The 13,357-nt window shown below is 56.6% G+C and overlaps 2 protein-coding genes and 1 long non-coding RNA gene across 5 annotated transcripts in view; 1 reads left to right on the top strand and 2 right to left on the bottom strand.

Moving 5' to 3' along the window:
• AP2A1 (adaptor related protein complex 2 subunit alpha 1) overlaps positions 1-2,691 on the top strand; it is a 31,635-nt gene extending 28,944 nt beyond the window's left edge. For both annotated transcript variants that reach the window (XM_059665298.1, XM_059665297.1), the window contains 6 exons: positions 83-173; positions 1,112-1,234; positions 1,308-1,424; positions 1,500-1,569; positions 1,789-1,923; positions 2,258-2,691. In XM_059665298.1, the coding sequence (XP_059521281.1) occupies positions 83-173; positions 1,112-1,234; positions 1,308-1,424; positions 1,500-1,569; positions 1,789-1,923; positions 2,258-2,335 (614 nt within the window). In that variant the 3' untranslated portion in view covers positions 2,336-2,691. The remainder of the gene's footprint in view (positions 1-82; positions 174-1,111; positions 1,235-1,307; positions 1,425-1,499; positions 1,570-1,788; positions 1,924-2,257) is intronic.
• A 9-nt stretch (positions 2,692-2,700) lies between these two features.
• FUZ (fuzzy planar cell polarity protein) lies at positions 2,701-7,260 on the bottom strand. Of its 2 annotated transcripts, none has more exons than XM_059665364.1 (11): positions 6,981-7,260; positions 6,647-6,768; positions 6,328-6,412; positions 6,041-6,109; positions 5,765-5,869; positions 4,802-4,999; positions 4,568-4,663; positions 4,139-4,245; positions 3,997-4,061; positions 3,837-3,911; positions 2,701-2,951 (listed from the first exon to the last, which is right to left on the bottom strand). In XM_059665364.1, exons 1-11 carry the CDS (start codon positions 7,089-7,091, stop codon positions 2,725-2,727), a joined length of 1,260 nt encoding a protein of 419 aa, XP_059521347.1. In that variant the 5' UTR covers positions 7,092-7,260; the 3' UTR covers positions 2,701-2,724. The 2 variants fall into 2 exon arrangements, with proteins under 2 accessions (XP_059521347.1, XP_059521348.1); XM_059665365.1 differs by having other exon boundaries at positions 7,103-7,260.
• Positions 7,261-12,388: 5,128 nt separating this feature from the next.
• LOC132216242 (uncharacterized) lies at positions 12,389-13,354 on the bottom strand. The gene is made up of 2 exons (XR_009448727.1): positions 12,940-13,354; positions 12,389-12,783 (listed from the first exon to the last, which is right to left on the bottom strand). It is a non-coding gene; the product is annotated as an uncharacterized LOC132216242 (long non-coding RNA).
• Positions 13,355-13,357: the final 3 nt, after the last annotated feature.

Below are 13,357 nucleotides of genomic sequence, written 5' to 3'. Positions count from 1 at the left end.
GCTGTGAGGATGGGGATTCGGGACACCTTGCCCGGGTGTGGAGTCGGGGCTGACGGAGGCCCGCCTCTCCCCGTCGCTGCAGGCCGCATGTATCTCTTCTACGGCAACAAGACCTCAGTGCAGTTCCAGAGCTTCACGCCCACTGTGGTCCACCCGGGGGACCTCCAGACTCATATCCTCTCGGCCTGGCCCCGCCCCCTGGCTCCGGGTCTGCCTTCCTGGGACCAGACGGACCCGGGTCGACACCGTCTTCAGCCTCTGGCCTGAGAGCCTGAGCGCTTGTTAGTTCTGAGGTTCGGTGCCACCTGTCGGAGGGGCGTCCTTTCCCCGACAGGAGGGGCCGTGAAGTGATGAGATAGGTGTGCGGAGGCGGTGCCCCTGCAGCCCCTGCTGCCCCAGGCCCCTTGGTCCCTGTCTGGCCCCTTCCAGACCTTGTCCTGACTTTGTCCGCTGTCCGCTCGCACCCAGGATCCTAGCGCCTCCTGAGCTCGAGGGCCAGCCCGGGTCCCGGTGAGACCTGAGCCCCTCCTGTGAGACCCGGGCCCGTCTGGGCCCCCCGCTGCCTCTGTGTGGGCCCCCCGCTGCCTCTGTGTGGCCCCCCCCCTCCCTCTGTGTGGTCCCTCCTCCCCTCTGCGGTCCATCCCCAGCCTGTGAAACCGGGGGTTAGACCCCCAAACTCTGAGGGTCCTTTTATGTTTAGTTCTTTGCTTCGCCCATCACCATTCCCAGGGGCCTGTTGAACACTCAGCTCTGCTGGGCATGGGCATGGGGATGGGCGGGGGTGAGAGGCAGAAGGCCCAGCCCAGCCCTGGGTCGCTGCATGAAGGGAGGTGGTGAGAGCACTGCCTGCACGTCCAGGGCGCCGGCCACACTGAGTGTTTGTGCTGGATCAGGTCACCGAGCACCGAGGACGCAACGTCCAATCGCAGCTGAGGCCGAGGGAGGCCAAGTGAGGGCGCACGGTCACTGCGGAGCTGGGATTCCAACCCGGGTGCTGGGTCGGGGGGTGAGAGAGGCCGCCGAGCCCCATGTGAAAGGCGATGTGGCCGGGGAGGCCGGGGGCAGGGCCCAGGGCCACCCGCAGTCTCTGGCTTCCTTGACCGCGGGCACAGCTGGCCGTGCAGACCAAGCGCGTGGCCGCGCAGGTGGACGGCGGGGCGCAGGTGCAGCAGGTGCTCAACATCGAGTGTCTGAGGGACTTCCTGGCGCCCCCCCTCCTGTCCGTGCGCTTCCGGTGAGTCCGGGCGGGGTGCCGGGTGGGCGGGGGCGAGGGGCGGGGTCTGATGGCGCCCTCTCTCCCACGCCAGGTATGGGGGCGCCCCGCAGTCCCTCACCCTGAAGCTCCCCGTGACCATCAACAAGTTCTTCCAGCCAACGGAGATGGCGGCCCAGGACTTCTTCCAGCGCTGGAAGCAGCTGAGCCTGTGAGTAGCCGGGCGGCCCCAGCGCAGGGCGGGCGGGCGGGCGGCCAGGCCCTGACTGGAACCTTTCCGGCCCAGCCCCCAGCAGGAGGCGCAGAAAATCTTCAAAGCCACCCACCCCATGGACGCCGAAGTCACGAAGGCCAAGGTGAGGGACGGGGAGACTCAGCGGGAGCCCCAGGCCGCCGTCCCAGCCCGCCTCTCCCCAACTCCGGGGTTTGGGGACCAGAGGCTGGTCACTCCGAGCCTCAGTTTCCCCGTCTGTAACATGCGGCCAGCGCCCACTCCCGCTGGTTTGGGGAGCTGTGCGCCCCTCTGGGAGCTGACAGATCTGGCGCCGCTGACGGCTGCCGCCCTCCCTCCCCAGCTCCTGGGGTTTGGCTCCGCTCTCCTGGACAACGTGGACCCCAACCCCGAGAACTTCGTGGGGGCCGGGATCATCCAGACGAAAGCCCTGCAGGTGGGCTGTCTGCTCCGGCTGGAGCCCAACGCCCAGGCTCAGGTGAGCGGTGGTTGGGAGGCCCACCTGCAGCAGACCCCCCCCCCCCCCCCATCCTCTGGCTCATCTTCCACGCCCCCTCCCCCCCTCCCTGGTTTGTGTCTCTATATCCTTTCCACCTTTCCTGGCCTCTTTTTATTTTTCATTCTTTGCCTGTTCCCATCATTTTTATTCCCACTTCCTGTCCCTTCTATCACCTTCCTGACCCCTTTCTCCTTTTTCTCTCTTGTCTCTCCCCTGTATCCCCCCCCCACCCCCCACCCCTGGGCTGCCCATCCTCTCACCTGCCTGCCCTATCCCTCTGCCTCCTCCCTGAGTCCCCCCTCGCTCCCCCCAGATGTACCGGCTGACCCTGCGCACCAGCAAGGAGCCTGTCTCCCGTCACCTGTGCGAGCTGCTGGCCCAGCAGTTCTGAGCCCGGACCCTGCCCCCGGAAGCGTGGCCGGCGCCAGGAAGCCCCTAGCACTGAGGGAGCGTTGGTGGGCGGAGCAGTGAGGGGACCTCCGCTGGTGACAGGGAAGACCCCAGGGTAGGGGGGTGCCTGGGACTTTCCTCCGGCCTTTTGTATTTTTATTTTTGTTCATCTGCTGCTGTTTACATTCTGGGGGGTTGGGGGAGCCCCCTCCCTCCCTTCCCCCCCAAGCACAGAGGGGAGAGGGGCCAGGGAAGCAGGCGCCTCCTCCCCTCCCACCCACCCTGTTGTGGCCCCTCCTGCCCCTCCCCGTCCAGGGGCTGTGTATTATTGTGACCCAATAAACAGAGACGCTAACAGCCCGGTTCCTGTCTGTGGCTCACGCCCCGTGGTCAGAAGAGTGGGGTGAGGGCCTGCAGGGTGCGAGTGGCCAGGCTCCGGAGCCCATGGCAGGGGCTCTGAGCCGACAGCAGCAGCAGCAGCCGCCGGGGCCCCAACTGTAGGGCCACCAGACGCCATCCTGTGCCTGGCTCCTCGGTCCCTGAGACCAGGTAGCAGGCTCTCGGCACCTGAGCCCGCTGGGCTGTGTCCTCCACCTTCTCCTCCTGCTGTCCGGGCTCTGGGGAGAGGACAGGACGGGCTGAGTGAGCAGTGGGGTGTGGACCACTGGGCTGCCACCCTGCGGGAGCCATACCCCTTCCTGGGCCTGAGTCTGACTCCCGACAGGCGAGGGCCTCACAGCTCCACCCGGTTGTCAGTGACCTGTAGGCTGCAGGCTCTCAGCTGCCCTTCTCCCCACCCAGCCTCGGTCCCCCTCTTTCCTGGGGATACTATGTGCACCCCAGCAATTCACTCAGAAACACATGGCAAACACGCAGGTGATATTTACCAAGTGTCAGGCACTCAGCTCCAGGTGCCAGGGGGGGACCCCCAGGGACCCCACCCCACTGTGGGGAGCTGGTGGGGAGGTGGAGTCAACAGCTAGGAGGGAGCAGTCCTCGGCCTCTCCCAGGCGCTGCTGTTGACCATTTTGCTACATTGATCAGGCTCTTCACTGGTGGGCAGCGTCACCCTAGGCCCCTTCCTTTGTCTCTCTAGGGCTCTTGGGTTCTGGACTTTTCCTAACTAGCCTGGGCTCTGTGGTACCCCCTCCCCCGACTATGGGGAAAGCCTGTACTTAAAGCAGTAGAGCGGAGTGTGACTACTAAGCAGCCGGGCCTCAGTTTCCTCATCTGTAGTATGGGAGTGATTATACAGCAGCAGGTAACCCTCACCTCTGAGGATGACGGGAGTCGCTGCATATAAAGCATCTGGCAACGGATTAACTATTAACATCGCCCAGGAGAGTGTCACCTCCAGGCTGGGGCCTCCCTGTCCCTCCTGCCACCCGTGGATGCCCAGGCCTTAACCATGCCCAGTTCCCCCAGCCCCCCGACTCCCTCCTGCGTGACCTGGGACTCAGTGTCCCAGTCTGTGCAAAGGGGGCGCTGGGCCCACCGCTGACCTGGTGGGAAGTGCATGGCGGTGACGAGGGTGTAGAAGGAACGGAGGAGGCACCGACGCTGCTCAGGGGAAGGATCTGAAAGGAGGAGAACAGGTGACGTGCCTTTCAGGGTCCAGGGCCCAGGGCCCTCCCAGCCGCCGCCCCGGCCCCCCTCAGTCACCTTTATCCCCTGAAGGCTCCACGGTGAAGAGGCAGCGCTTCAGTTCCAAATGGAGGAGCAGCAGCCTGTGGGGAAGGGCGTGTCATGACCAGGGAGGAAGGAATGCGGACCCCAACCCACCCTCCCCTCCCTCGAGCCCTACCCGAGGATGTCGGTGTGCAGGGGGAAGCCAGCGGGCAGAGCTCGGGGTCCCAGCGGCAGGCAGGCCCGCAGCGAGTCCAGCGACGGCTGCCACCAGCGGTCCAGAAGCTGCGGGGGCCACGGGGAGGTCAGGGAAGTGTCAGGGGCCCGCGGCGGGGCCACGGAGGACGGGGGTAGGGGCCACAGGGGCGGAAGGCAAGGGGTCGAGGATGGGGCGAGGAGCCAAGCGGGGGTGGGGGGGGGTGGGGGGTGGGGGGGGCGGTGAACGGGTGGTGGGAGCAAAGCCGGGAAGGGGCGGGGCCTGCGGGGCGGGGCTGCCAAGGGGCGGCACCGAGTAGGAGCACTGGGGCGGCAAGAGTGGTGGGAGGGGGGCCGGGAAACGCGGGTGGAGGGTGTAATAGGGGGAAAGCCGGACGTGGCCCCAATTCACCTGTGGATCCAGCTGGCTGAGGGGAGGGCGCGGCCCGCAGAGCAGACACAGCTCCAAGCCCGGCAGCAGCGTCAGGGTCAGAAGGCGGTGCGGGACCTGAAGCGGGGGCGCCGGGTGAGCGGGCCAGAGCTCCCTGCAAGCCCTGCCTCCTCGCGACGCCGCCTCTAAGTCTCACCCCTGCGGGCGCAGGTGTCCCAGGCCGCCACCTTCCCCCTGCCGGGCCCACCCACTCACCGTGGGACTCCCGTGCGGCAGGTACACCGGGTAGTCCCGTGCGGCCTGCGGCGGCAGGGATCCCACCAGCCAGGGGAGTAGCACGGCCTCTGGCATCCCCAGCCGCCACCAGCTTTCTGTCGCTGTCACCACCCGGCCCGACACGAGGAGGCTGGCGAAGGCTGTGCCCGCAGCCTCCGCGAACCCAGAGAGGGCTTCCTGGGCAAGGAGACACAAATAGGGGCACAGTGACTTCCTACATGGGGAGGAGTGGGAACAGACTAGGGGCACAGTGACTTCCTACATGGGGAGGAGTGGGAACAGACTAGGGGCACAGTGACTTCCTACATGGGGAGGAGTGGGAACAGACGGGCATACAATTCCAAGTTTGCCTTGTGGCCATGCTCAAGTGTCTCACCCTCCCTGGGCCTGGACTCCTTCACCGCCACATGCAGTTACAATCCCCCAGCCACATCGTGAAGTTAAACAGGTAAGGCATCTACTGCCCTGCCAGCATGAGCTACTGAAGCTAACAATCACAGCAGCAGCTACGGTTTATTGAGTCCTACTGTGTGCCAAGTAGGTGCAATCAACCACCTTAAGGCTCCTCCTGGAGGTGGCCATGCCTGGTAAATCCACAAGAGCAGTATTTTTAAAAGGGTAAATAGAGATTCCTCAGACAGAAGGAACAGCATATGCTAAGGCAGGGAAGCTGAGAAATTGTTGGGACCCCTGAGGCAACTGGGCAAGGGCTGGGACTTTGTCCTGGGGGAGGGTGGGGAGATGGAAGCCATGAGAGGGCTGTACTAAGGGGAGGGGCTGGGTCAGCTCTGGGTGTAAAAAGATCCTTCTGGGGCCAAGTGGGGTTGGACTGGACGTTCTGAGGATGGGAAGAGGTGGAGGCAATGGTCCAGGGGTAAGAGGATGAGGACTGAGACGGGGCCATAAAGTCAGGTTTAAGAGTTCCCAAGGCTTCCCCAATACCTGAAAGAGGGTTCCCTCTGGAGGAACCACACAGTCCACACACTGGGTCAGGTCTCCAATGAGCTCCGAGTCCCCCAGGAAGCTGTCAATGAGGCGGTAACAGGCCTAGCAGAGGGAGAAGGGAGGCACCTAGATCTGCTGCCTCCCCCTCAAAAAAGTGGCCCTTCTGGGTGGGCCTACTCCAGGGTCAGAAAACTGTGCTGCCCCAAGAATCCACGGGGCAGGCTGCCCCAGGGGCTGCTGGGCACTGTAGTCCCCAAATATCAGTAGCCTCACCCTCAACTCCTTCTTCAGTCTTTCTACATTGCTGATGTTGGTCAGTTCTTCAAGTCCCACAAGAAGAACCTAGAAGAACCATACGAGAGAGCAGGGGCCCTGGACGTCTTAGAAGAAAGCAGGGGCTGGGGATCTGGACTCATGAGTCGGAGGGAGGGGGGACTAGGAGCCAGGATTCCTAGGTTTTGGAGGAGAAAGGTGTTGGGGGCTGGACTGCTGGGTCTGAGGGAGAAGGATGCTGAGAGTTCAGATTCCTTGGTTTGCAAAAGAGGCCTGGGGAGTCTCACCATGGCCCCAAACACCATCTGGAGCAGCCTCTCTAGTCTCAGCTCCGAGGTGCCCTCCTCAGATGACAGAACAATGAGGGTGATGCTGTGAGAAAGGAAGGTGAGAAGGAAGAATGAGTCCAGGCCAGGGAACAGGGCAGCGAGGACAGTAGTTTGCCCTAGATCCTGGCTGCTAGCTACATCCTCCTCCAGCACAACCCGCTTCTCATACAGAGAAACTCAGAGATCAGAGAGGGTAACAGCTGGCCTTGCGGGGCTGGCAGGCCTTGAGGTCGTCTTCAACAGGGCCCAGTCCCTGCTGCAAGCGACACTTGGAGACCTGTCATGGAAGCTTTTCCACACCACGGTGGTGTCCTCGGTCCTCGCAGAGCTCAGCTGCACCTCGAGATTCTGCCCAAACATGTGGACTCCATTGAGGGAGCCGATGACAGAGAACGGGAGCTGTGGAAAGGTTGAGGACATTAGACAGGGGCCCCCAATCCCCTCCCCTTTCTAGGTCCCCTGGCACCTCCTGGTCAGGGAAACTGAGTTTTTAGTCTGTTGCACCCCTCAGACCTCTAAACTCAACTCCCCCAGCCCCTGCTCCCTTGAAGACCCAAGTCCAAGCTCCTAACCCCCTTCAATTTCGGAGATCCAGACGTCCAGAGCCCCACCTGCTGGCGGGCGGGAGCACCGCCGCGGCTGCTTCTGCAGAACAGGGGGACTCCGCTGGAGGCCGCGAGGCACAGCAGATGCACCGTGCCCTCCGTCCCCTCCTCCCCCATTGGGAACCCACCCCAATCCCCTGGTGAAAACGGTCAGTGCCCGTCTTGGAGAATGACCGGAGGCCCACTAAATCTGGCTGCCACCCGAAACCGCCAGAGGGCGAGATGAGATGCTGATTGGAAGAATCCAACGCAAACCTCTCCTCTAACTAACTCTATTCCAGCATCTCCCGGAAACCAGGTGAGGGTCTCTTCCTCCCCGACCGGAAGTCACGGTGCCCCGAACAAAGATGGCGGATTGTACAAGTAAAGCTTCGGAGTCTGTCCGGTCCCCAAAGTGGGTTGATTCTCGGCTGCTAAGTGCGGCGGGCGGGGGAGGCGGGGGAGGAGAGGGCTGTGATACCAAAAACAAAATTTGGGCACGGGTCAAGGAGGGAGTGGGCACCGAGAAGACCCCCTGGACCAAGTAGGTTGGGGGCGCCCGGCTTAAGGTCTCGGTTCCGTCCGGAGTAAGGAGCTCACTGTGGGGCCCCGGAAAAGGCGAGAGAAACCGTAAGCTCAGGAATTTCAGGCAGCTCCTGGGTAAGATGCCAAATCTAAGGCATATCTTGTTTCTGTTGTAATGTGTGTTTTCTTACTGTCTGTGTCGCCTCACACGTCTTACCCTCTTCCAGTTGCGCCTGGCCTCCCCCGTTCTGATCCATGGTCACGTAACTTCCTTCTCTGCTACCTCCTTCCCAGCTCGCTGGGACCCGGCCTCACATTTTGTTGTTAATTCTCACCTGAGGATATTTTTTCCATTGATTTTTAGGGAGAGGGGAAGGGAGGGAGGGAGGGGGAGAGAGAGAAATATCTGATGTACGTAGATTGGTTGCCTCCTGCACACACCCTACCAGGATGGAACCTGCAACCCAGGTATGTGCCCTTGACGGGGAATCAAACCTGCGACCCTTGGATGCACAGCCCGGCTCTCTAACCACTGAGCACACCGGCCAGGGCTAGACCTCATAATTTTCTCAGCCTCTTTCCCTTGGGTTTAGCAAAAAATCTGGAGGGCCCTACCCGGTTTGGCTCAGTGGATAGAGCGTCCGCCTGTGGACTGAAGGGTCCCGGGTTTGATTCTGTTCAAGGGCACATGCCCGGGTTGCTGGCTCAGTCCCCGGTAGGGGGCGTGCAGGAGGCAGCCAGTCAATGATTCTCATTCATCATTGATGTTTCTATTTCTCTCTCCCTCTCCCTTCCTCTCTGACATCAATAAAAACATATTAAAAAGGAAAAGAAACCTTATAAATAAATAATTATCTGGAGGGAGAACGGCCCAAGGTCAGTTGGAGCACACATGGAAAGGGCCGTATTTACTAGTAATTCTAACTACCAAGTCTGCCCTTAAGTTGCAGGGAATAATGCCTTGGGTCCATCGCACCAGGGTCAAACAGGCGATGGGCCCAGAACCTGAGGCTGCCCAGAACCCACGCTACTCCTGTGCGTGAGCCTGTATCAGACCTCAAGCCGCTGATCCGCAGGAAGACCCACCAGGATGTTAGCCACTCCTGCCTCACAAGCGGGCTCCGGCCCTAAGACTTCAGCCCTTCCTGTGCTGTACCTGCAAGAGAGAATCCCATCGGTTGCTATGCTGCTGAGACATACGTGGAGTTCTTAGGGCTCCTCCGTCTCCTGTCCTGTTTTCCACCAGCCAGTTTTGCTCTCCTGCCTTGGGAGAGCAGTAGTTTGGTTAACATCCCCCAAATAGCTGCAGAAGGAAAAATAAAGCATTGCTGGGTATGTCATCAACATCCCCTTCTCAGCCAGGAGCTCCAGGAAACCCCAATCTCAATCTGACCTCTGTCCCATAGGCTCCACCCTGCCCACCCACATCTGTCCGATTGGACTAAGACCCGTCTTTGATGTGTAAACCATACAGTTCAGGGGCCCTAGGCTAGCCTTTCCTTAAATTGCCCAAGGAAGGCCTTCCCCTGGACCCCTTGCACACCATTGACCGCCACCAGACTGGGTATGCCCCACGGCTGCACAATCTCCTATATACCCCAAACAATGTTCCAGCCCACCGGTGTGGCTTAGAGTGTTGACCTATGAACCAGGAGGTCATGGTTCGATTCCCAGTCAGGGCACATGTCCTCGTTGCGGGCTTAGCCCCCAGTAGGAACCGTGCAGGAGACGGCTGGTCAATGATTCTCTCATCATGGATGATTCTATCTCACCCTCTCCCTCTCTGAAATGATATATATGAAGATTATCAAGGGAAAGGATTCACGTTCAGCCAAAAGAAGTTATGGATGGCTGACCTTCGTCCCTCAGCACCCCTCAAGAATGAGTGAAAATAAGAAAGAGGAAAATCAGCTATCCCACAAAAGATCTATTTAACTTAGCCGAGCCCCTACCCCACCCTAACTCTATGCTTATCTTTGAGAACAGGAAGGCCTGCAGTTAATAGTTCCTTCGCAAGAACGAACTATTTAAAATGAGCTCAATGGGGGGAAACACTGTATAGTGTAAGATTGTTTAACCGCGGTGCTGTAAACCTGAAACTAAAAATACAAAACAATGTTGAATGTAAACTGTAATTGAGGAGGGAAAAAAAAAATACATCTAAGAGAAGGTGGCTGCCAAAGTGACCTGCAGAGACCAGAAATCTGATAAAGTCCATTCTAAGCGACACGCCTGCAGGTGCCATGATAATGGCAGTCACCATGACAACGATGGAAGGAACCACAAAAAGACAGAAAAAAGGCAGAATCTGGAAAAACCATTAATACCACCCCCCTCCCCCCCCGCCCCCAAATATTTCCTTCCTGGATCCTGGGAGAAGCTGATTTGAGAGCTAAGCTCTTGCTTTTTAATTGAACAAAGTTTGCACTGTTAATGCTTTCGGTCTCTGACTGGCTGCATAACACAAAGGGAAAAAGAACCCAGCTTGGGGTCCTGGAAAAGAGGACTTTCACCCCTCAGGTAACAGTTTCACTTCATTTATTTACAGAAGATACCGAAGAGCCTAGCTTGAACGCAGTGACCAGGCCAAAGCGTTGCCTGGCAACCACCAAGTGGGTAAATTGATAAACAGCTGTGCTCTGCTCAAAGGTGGCCTTGGTGCCAAGGTGCTGCCTAGCAACCGCCCATCAGCCTAATCTCCATCCTAAAGCTGTAAACAGCGCAAATATAGCCTCGCGAGGAATCTCTATAGCACCCTTCCTTAGAGCAAAACGGAGAAAAACACCATCTCCTTCCTCCCCCTCCAGGATGGTTTGGTCCAGCAAGTGTTGCCTAGTAACCACCAAATGAGATGGTTGTTTTTGTTAGGAGAAAAAAGGAAGATGAGATCCCGTCACAGAATCACAAACATATGTTTGTGATGAATGTATAGGATCGTGTTGTCGTGCAGAATGTGCAAATACTCCTCCCCAAATCCTTTCTCCAAAGTAAAAAGTTGACAGTTTAACAAAATAACACGTTTTCACAAATACGATCACTGTGCTAATGCTGATCTGAGTCCTGAGCCCTTGCTTCTATTTCTGCAGATTGTCAGGAGTGTTACCAATCTGGATCGAATTCAGCTGCCCTGGAAGAAGGCCCTTGCTTAGTGGGAGAACCCATCTTTTTTTTTTTTTTTTTTAAATATATTTTATTGATTTTTTACAGAGAGGAAGGGATTGGGATAGAGAGTTAGAAACATCGATGAGAGAGAAACATCGATCAGCTGCCTCCTGCACATCTCCTACTGGGGATATGCCCGCAACCCAGGTACATGCCCTTGACCGGAATCGAACCTGGGACCTTTCAGTCCGCAGGCCGACGCTCTATCCACTGAGCCAAACCGGTTTCGGCGAGAATCAATCTTTTTTTAAAAAATATATTTTTATTGATTTCAGAAAGGAAGGGAGAGGAAGATAGGAACATCAATGATGAGAATCCTTGATCGGCTGCCTCCTGCACGCCCCCGACTGGGGATTGAGCCGAAACCCGGGCATGTGCCCTTGACCGAAATTGAACCCCGGACCATTCAGTCTGCAAGCCGACACTCTATCCACTGAGCCGAACCAGCTAAGGTGGGAGAACCAACCTTAAGTTTTCCAATTCACAGCTGCCTTCAGGCTCGTGGTAACTCCAGTGTAGCCTCCTACCTCCAGCAGACAATTCTACTCCAACCTCTCTCTTTTTTAAAAGTTAATTTCTGGTTTGCTGTCTTTTTGGGAGGGAGGGTAGGATTCTTGAAGAACACCAGTTTAAAAATCATTCATTCAACCAGTCCTACATTTACCTTATCTAAGTAAAAGTTTTCTTATAGTTAAGAGGGCAGATTTTGATTTTAGGTACCATTTTAATCTTTTTTACCTGTGGATCATTTTTCCTTTCTCCATTTTCCTTTTTAAAATCTTGTAATTTTATTAAAAATTGAATCACACTGGCATAAAAAGGAGCCCAATTTAGATGAAAATTGAGATGTAATGTCTATGCATTTAGTCTTTGTTTGGATCTTGATGCAAATACAGCAATTTAAAAAAATATATTTTGCCAAGACCGGTTTGGCTCAGTGGATAGAGCGTTGGCCTGCGGACTGGGAGGTCCCGGGTTCGATTCCGGTCAGGGGCATGTGCCTGGGTTGTGGGCATATCCCCAGTGGGAGATGTGCGGGAGGCGGCTGATCGATGTTTCTCTCTCATCGATGTTTCTGGCTCTCTATCTCTCTCCCTTCCTCTCTGTAAAAAATCAATAAAATATATTTAAAAAAAAATAAAAAAATATATTTTGATATAATTGAGGAAATTAGATGAAACTAAGACATAATATTGTTAGGGTCTGATAATGGCGAAGTGGTCATGTTAAAAAAATACAGCTCTTAGAGATGGCAGTTAAGCATGTAGAGGTAAAATATGATGTTGGGAACTTAAAAGGCTTCAGGAAAGAAAATATAAAAGAAGGAATGGAGGACATAAATGTGACAAAACAGCGATCCCGCGACGTGCAAAGGATAGGCACCATTTTAACAAACACTTACAATCTGCATGGGAACAAGTTGACCTGATTGACACCTGCACTGGGCCATGTCTGAACCTCCTGGTTACACCAGCACCATGGACATTACTCTTTCCAGGGTGAATTAACGCGACAAAGTAAAATGCTCTATCATTGCACTTTCCATTAGCCCTTTTTACATGAACAGTTTTTTTTTTATTTGCTATTTTACTTTGTGTGAGAAAAGCCTGCTTATGATCCTTCCCATGAAAAAAATAAAATATTTCTATTTTCCCAAGTTTTTATTTATTGGTAAGATGTATTTATGTAGTACATTTCTGTCAACACGTAAGTGACACTGACTTTCCCAGTTGGTCGTATTTTCCCCCCCCCAACTTGTTTTAGGGAGTCTTTTGCGAACAAATCAGTATTTTACGTTTTCTGGCTTTGCTGTAACGGTACGAAACTTTCCCCAAGTCTTCAGGATTATATAGTGTGTTTCTTTATTCCTTCAGATATTTTTTATGGCTTCACTTGTTGCATTTACATTTTGTATTCACCTGGAATGTACTTATGTTCTAGGCCAGTGTCTGGCCCCGCTCCCAGAAGACAACTATCAAGTGTTGCCTGGCAACCTCCTCTTGGGCTGGAGTTTGGCTTCCGGTGGTTGGGGGTGGGGCGTGGAAAAACGAAACAGCTGCAAAGCCTTCCGAGTTGACGGCAACCTTAAGGCGTTGCCAAATCACCCCCATCTCCCTGCTCCAGAAAGCACTTCACTGAAAACCTGTGTTAGGAAAAAAAAAAAAAAGGACAGCGTGAGCGTTGCATAGCAACTAGGTCTTCAGCCCCTTCCTTTGAGACTAGAGTCGGAACTAGAGCCCCCGCAAAGATGACGGCCGACGGTGCCGCTTTCCATGTATTTCGCTCTCAACAGTCCTACCAATGACTCACTCTTTCACATCAGGCCCCAGAGGCGTTCGCTATGCCCTTTCTGAGTCTTGCACCCGGTGGGTGAGAGCGGAGGAGGTAATGGAACCGACCCGCCAGGGGTGCCCGGCACTAAGGCAGCGCGCGCGTCCCCAGCGGCGCGCGGCCTTCCGGCGCGGGTGCACGCGCAGGCGCACAGCCTTCCGGCGCGGGTGCACGCGCAGCGCAGGCGCACAGGTTTTCGGGGCGGGTGCACGCGCAGCGAAGGCGCACAGCCTTCCGGCGCGGGTGCACGCGCAGCGCAGGCGCACAGGTTTTCGGCGCGGGTGCCCGAGCAGCGCAGGCGCACAGGTTTTCGGGGCGGGTGCACGCGCAGCGCAGGCGCACAGCCTTCCGGCGCGGGTGCACGCGCAGCGCAGGCGCACAGGTTT

The sequence above is a fragment of the Myotis daubentonii genome, chromosome 15 (genome assembly GCF_963259705.1).
Source record: "Myotis daubentonii chromosome 15, mMyoDau2.1, whole genome shotgun sequence".
In the NCBI taxonomy this organism is placed as follows: domain Eukaryota; kingdom Metazoa; phylum Chordata; class Mammalia; order Chiroptera; family Vespertilionidae; genus Myotis; species Myotis daubentonii.
The sequence above is the reverse complement of the archived record's forward strand: the minus strand, read 5'-3'. Positions and strand labels throughout refer to the sequence as shown.

Bases quoted from the DNA above. Each gene is read 5' to 3' on its own strand.
- FUZ (XM_059665364.1), bottom strand. From the start codon at position 7,091: ATGGGGGAGGAGGGGACGGAGGGCACGGTGCATCTGCTGTGCCTCGCG. The intron at 5,870-6,040 runs GTGAGGCTACTG...TCCCTCTGCTAG, and splicing joins GACTGAAGAAGGAGTTGAGG to GCCTGTTACCGCCTCATTGA. The intron at 3,912-3,996 runs GTGACTGAGGGG...TCCTCCTTTCAG, and splicing joins GGAGCCTTCAGGGGATAAAG to ATCCTTCCCCTGAGCAGCGT.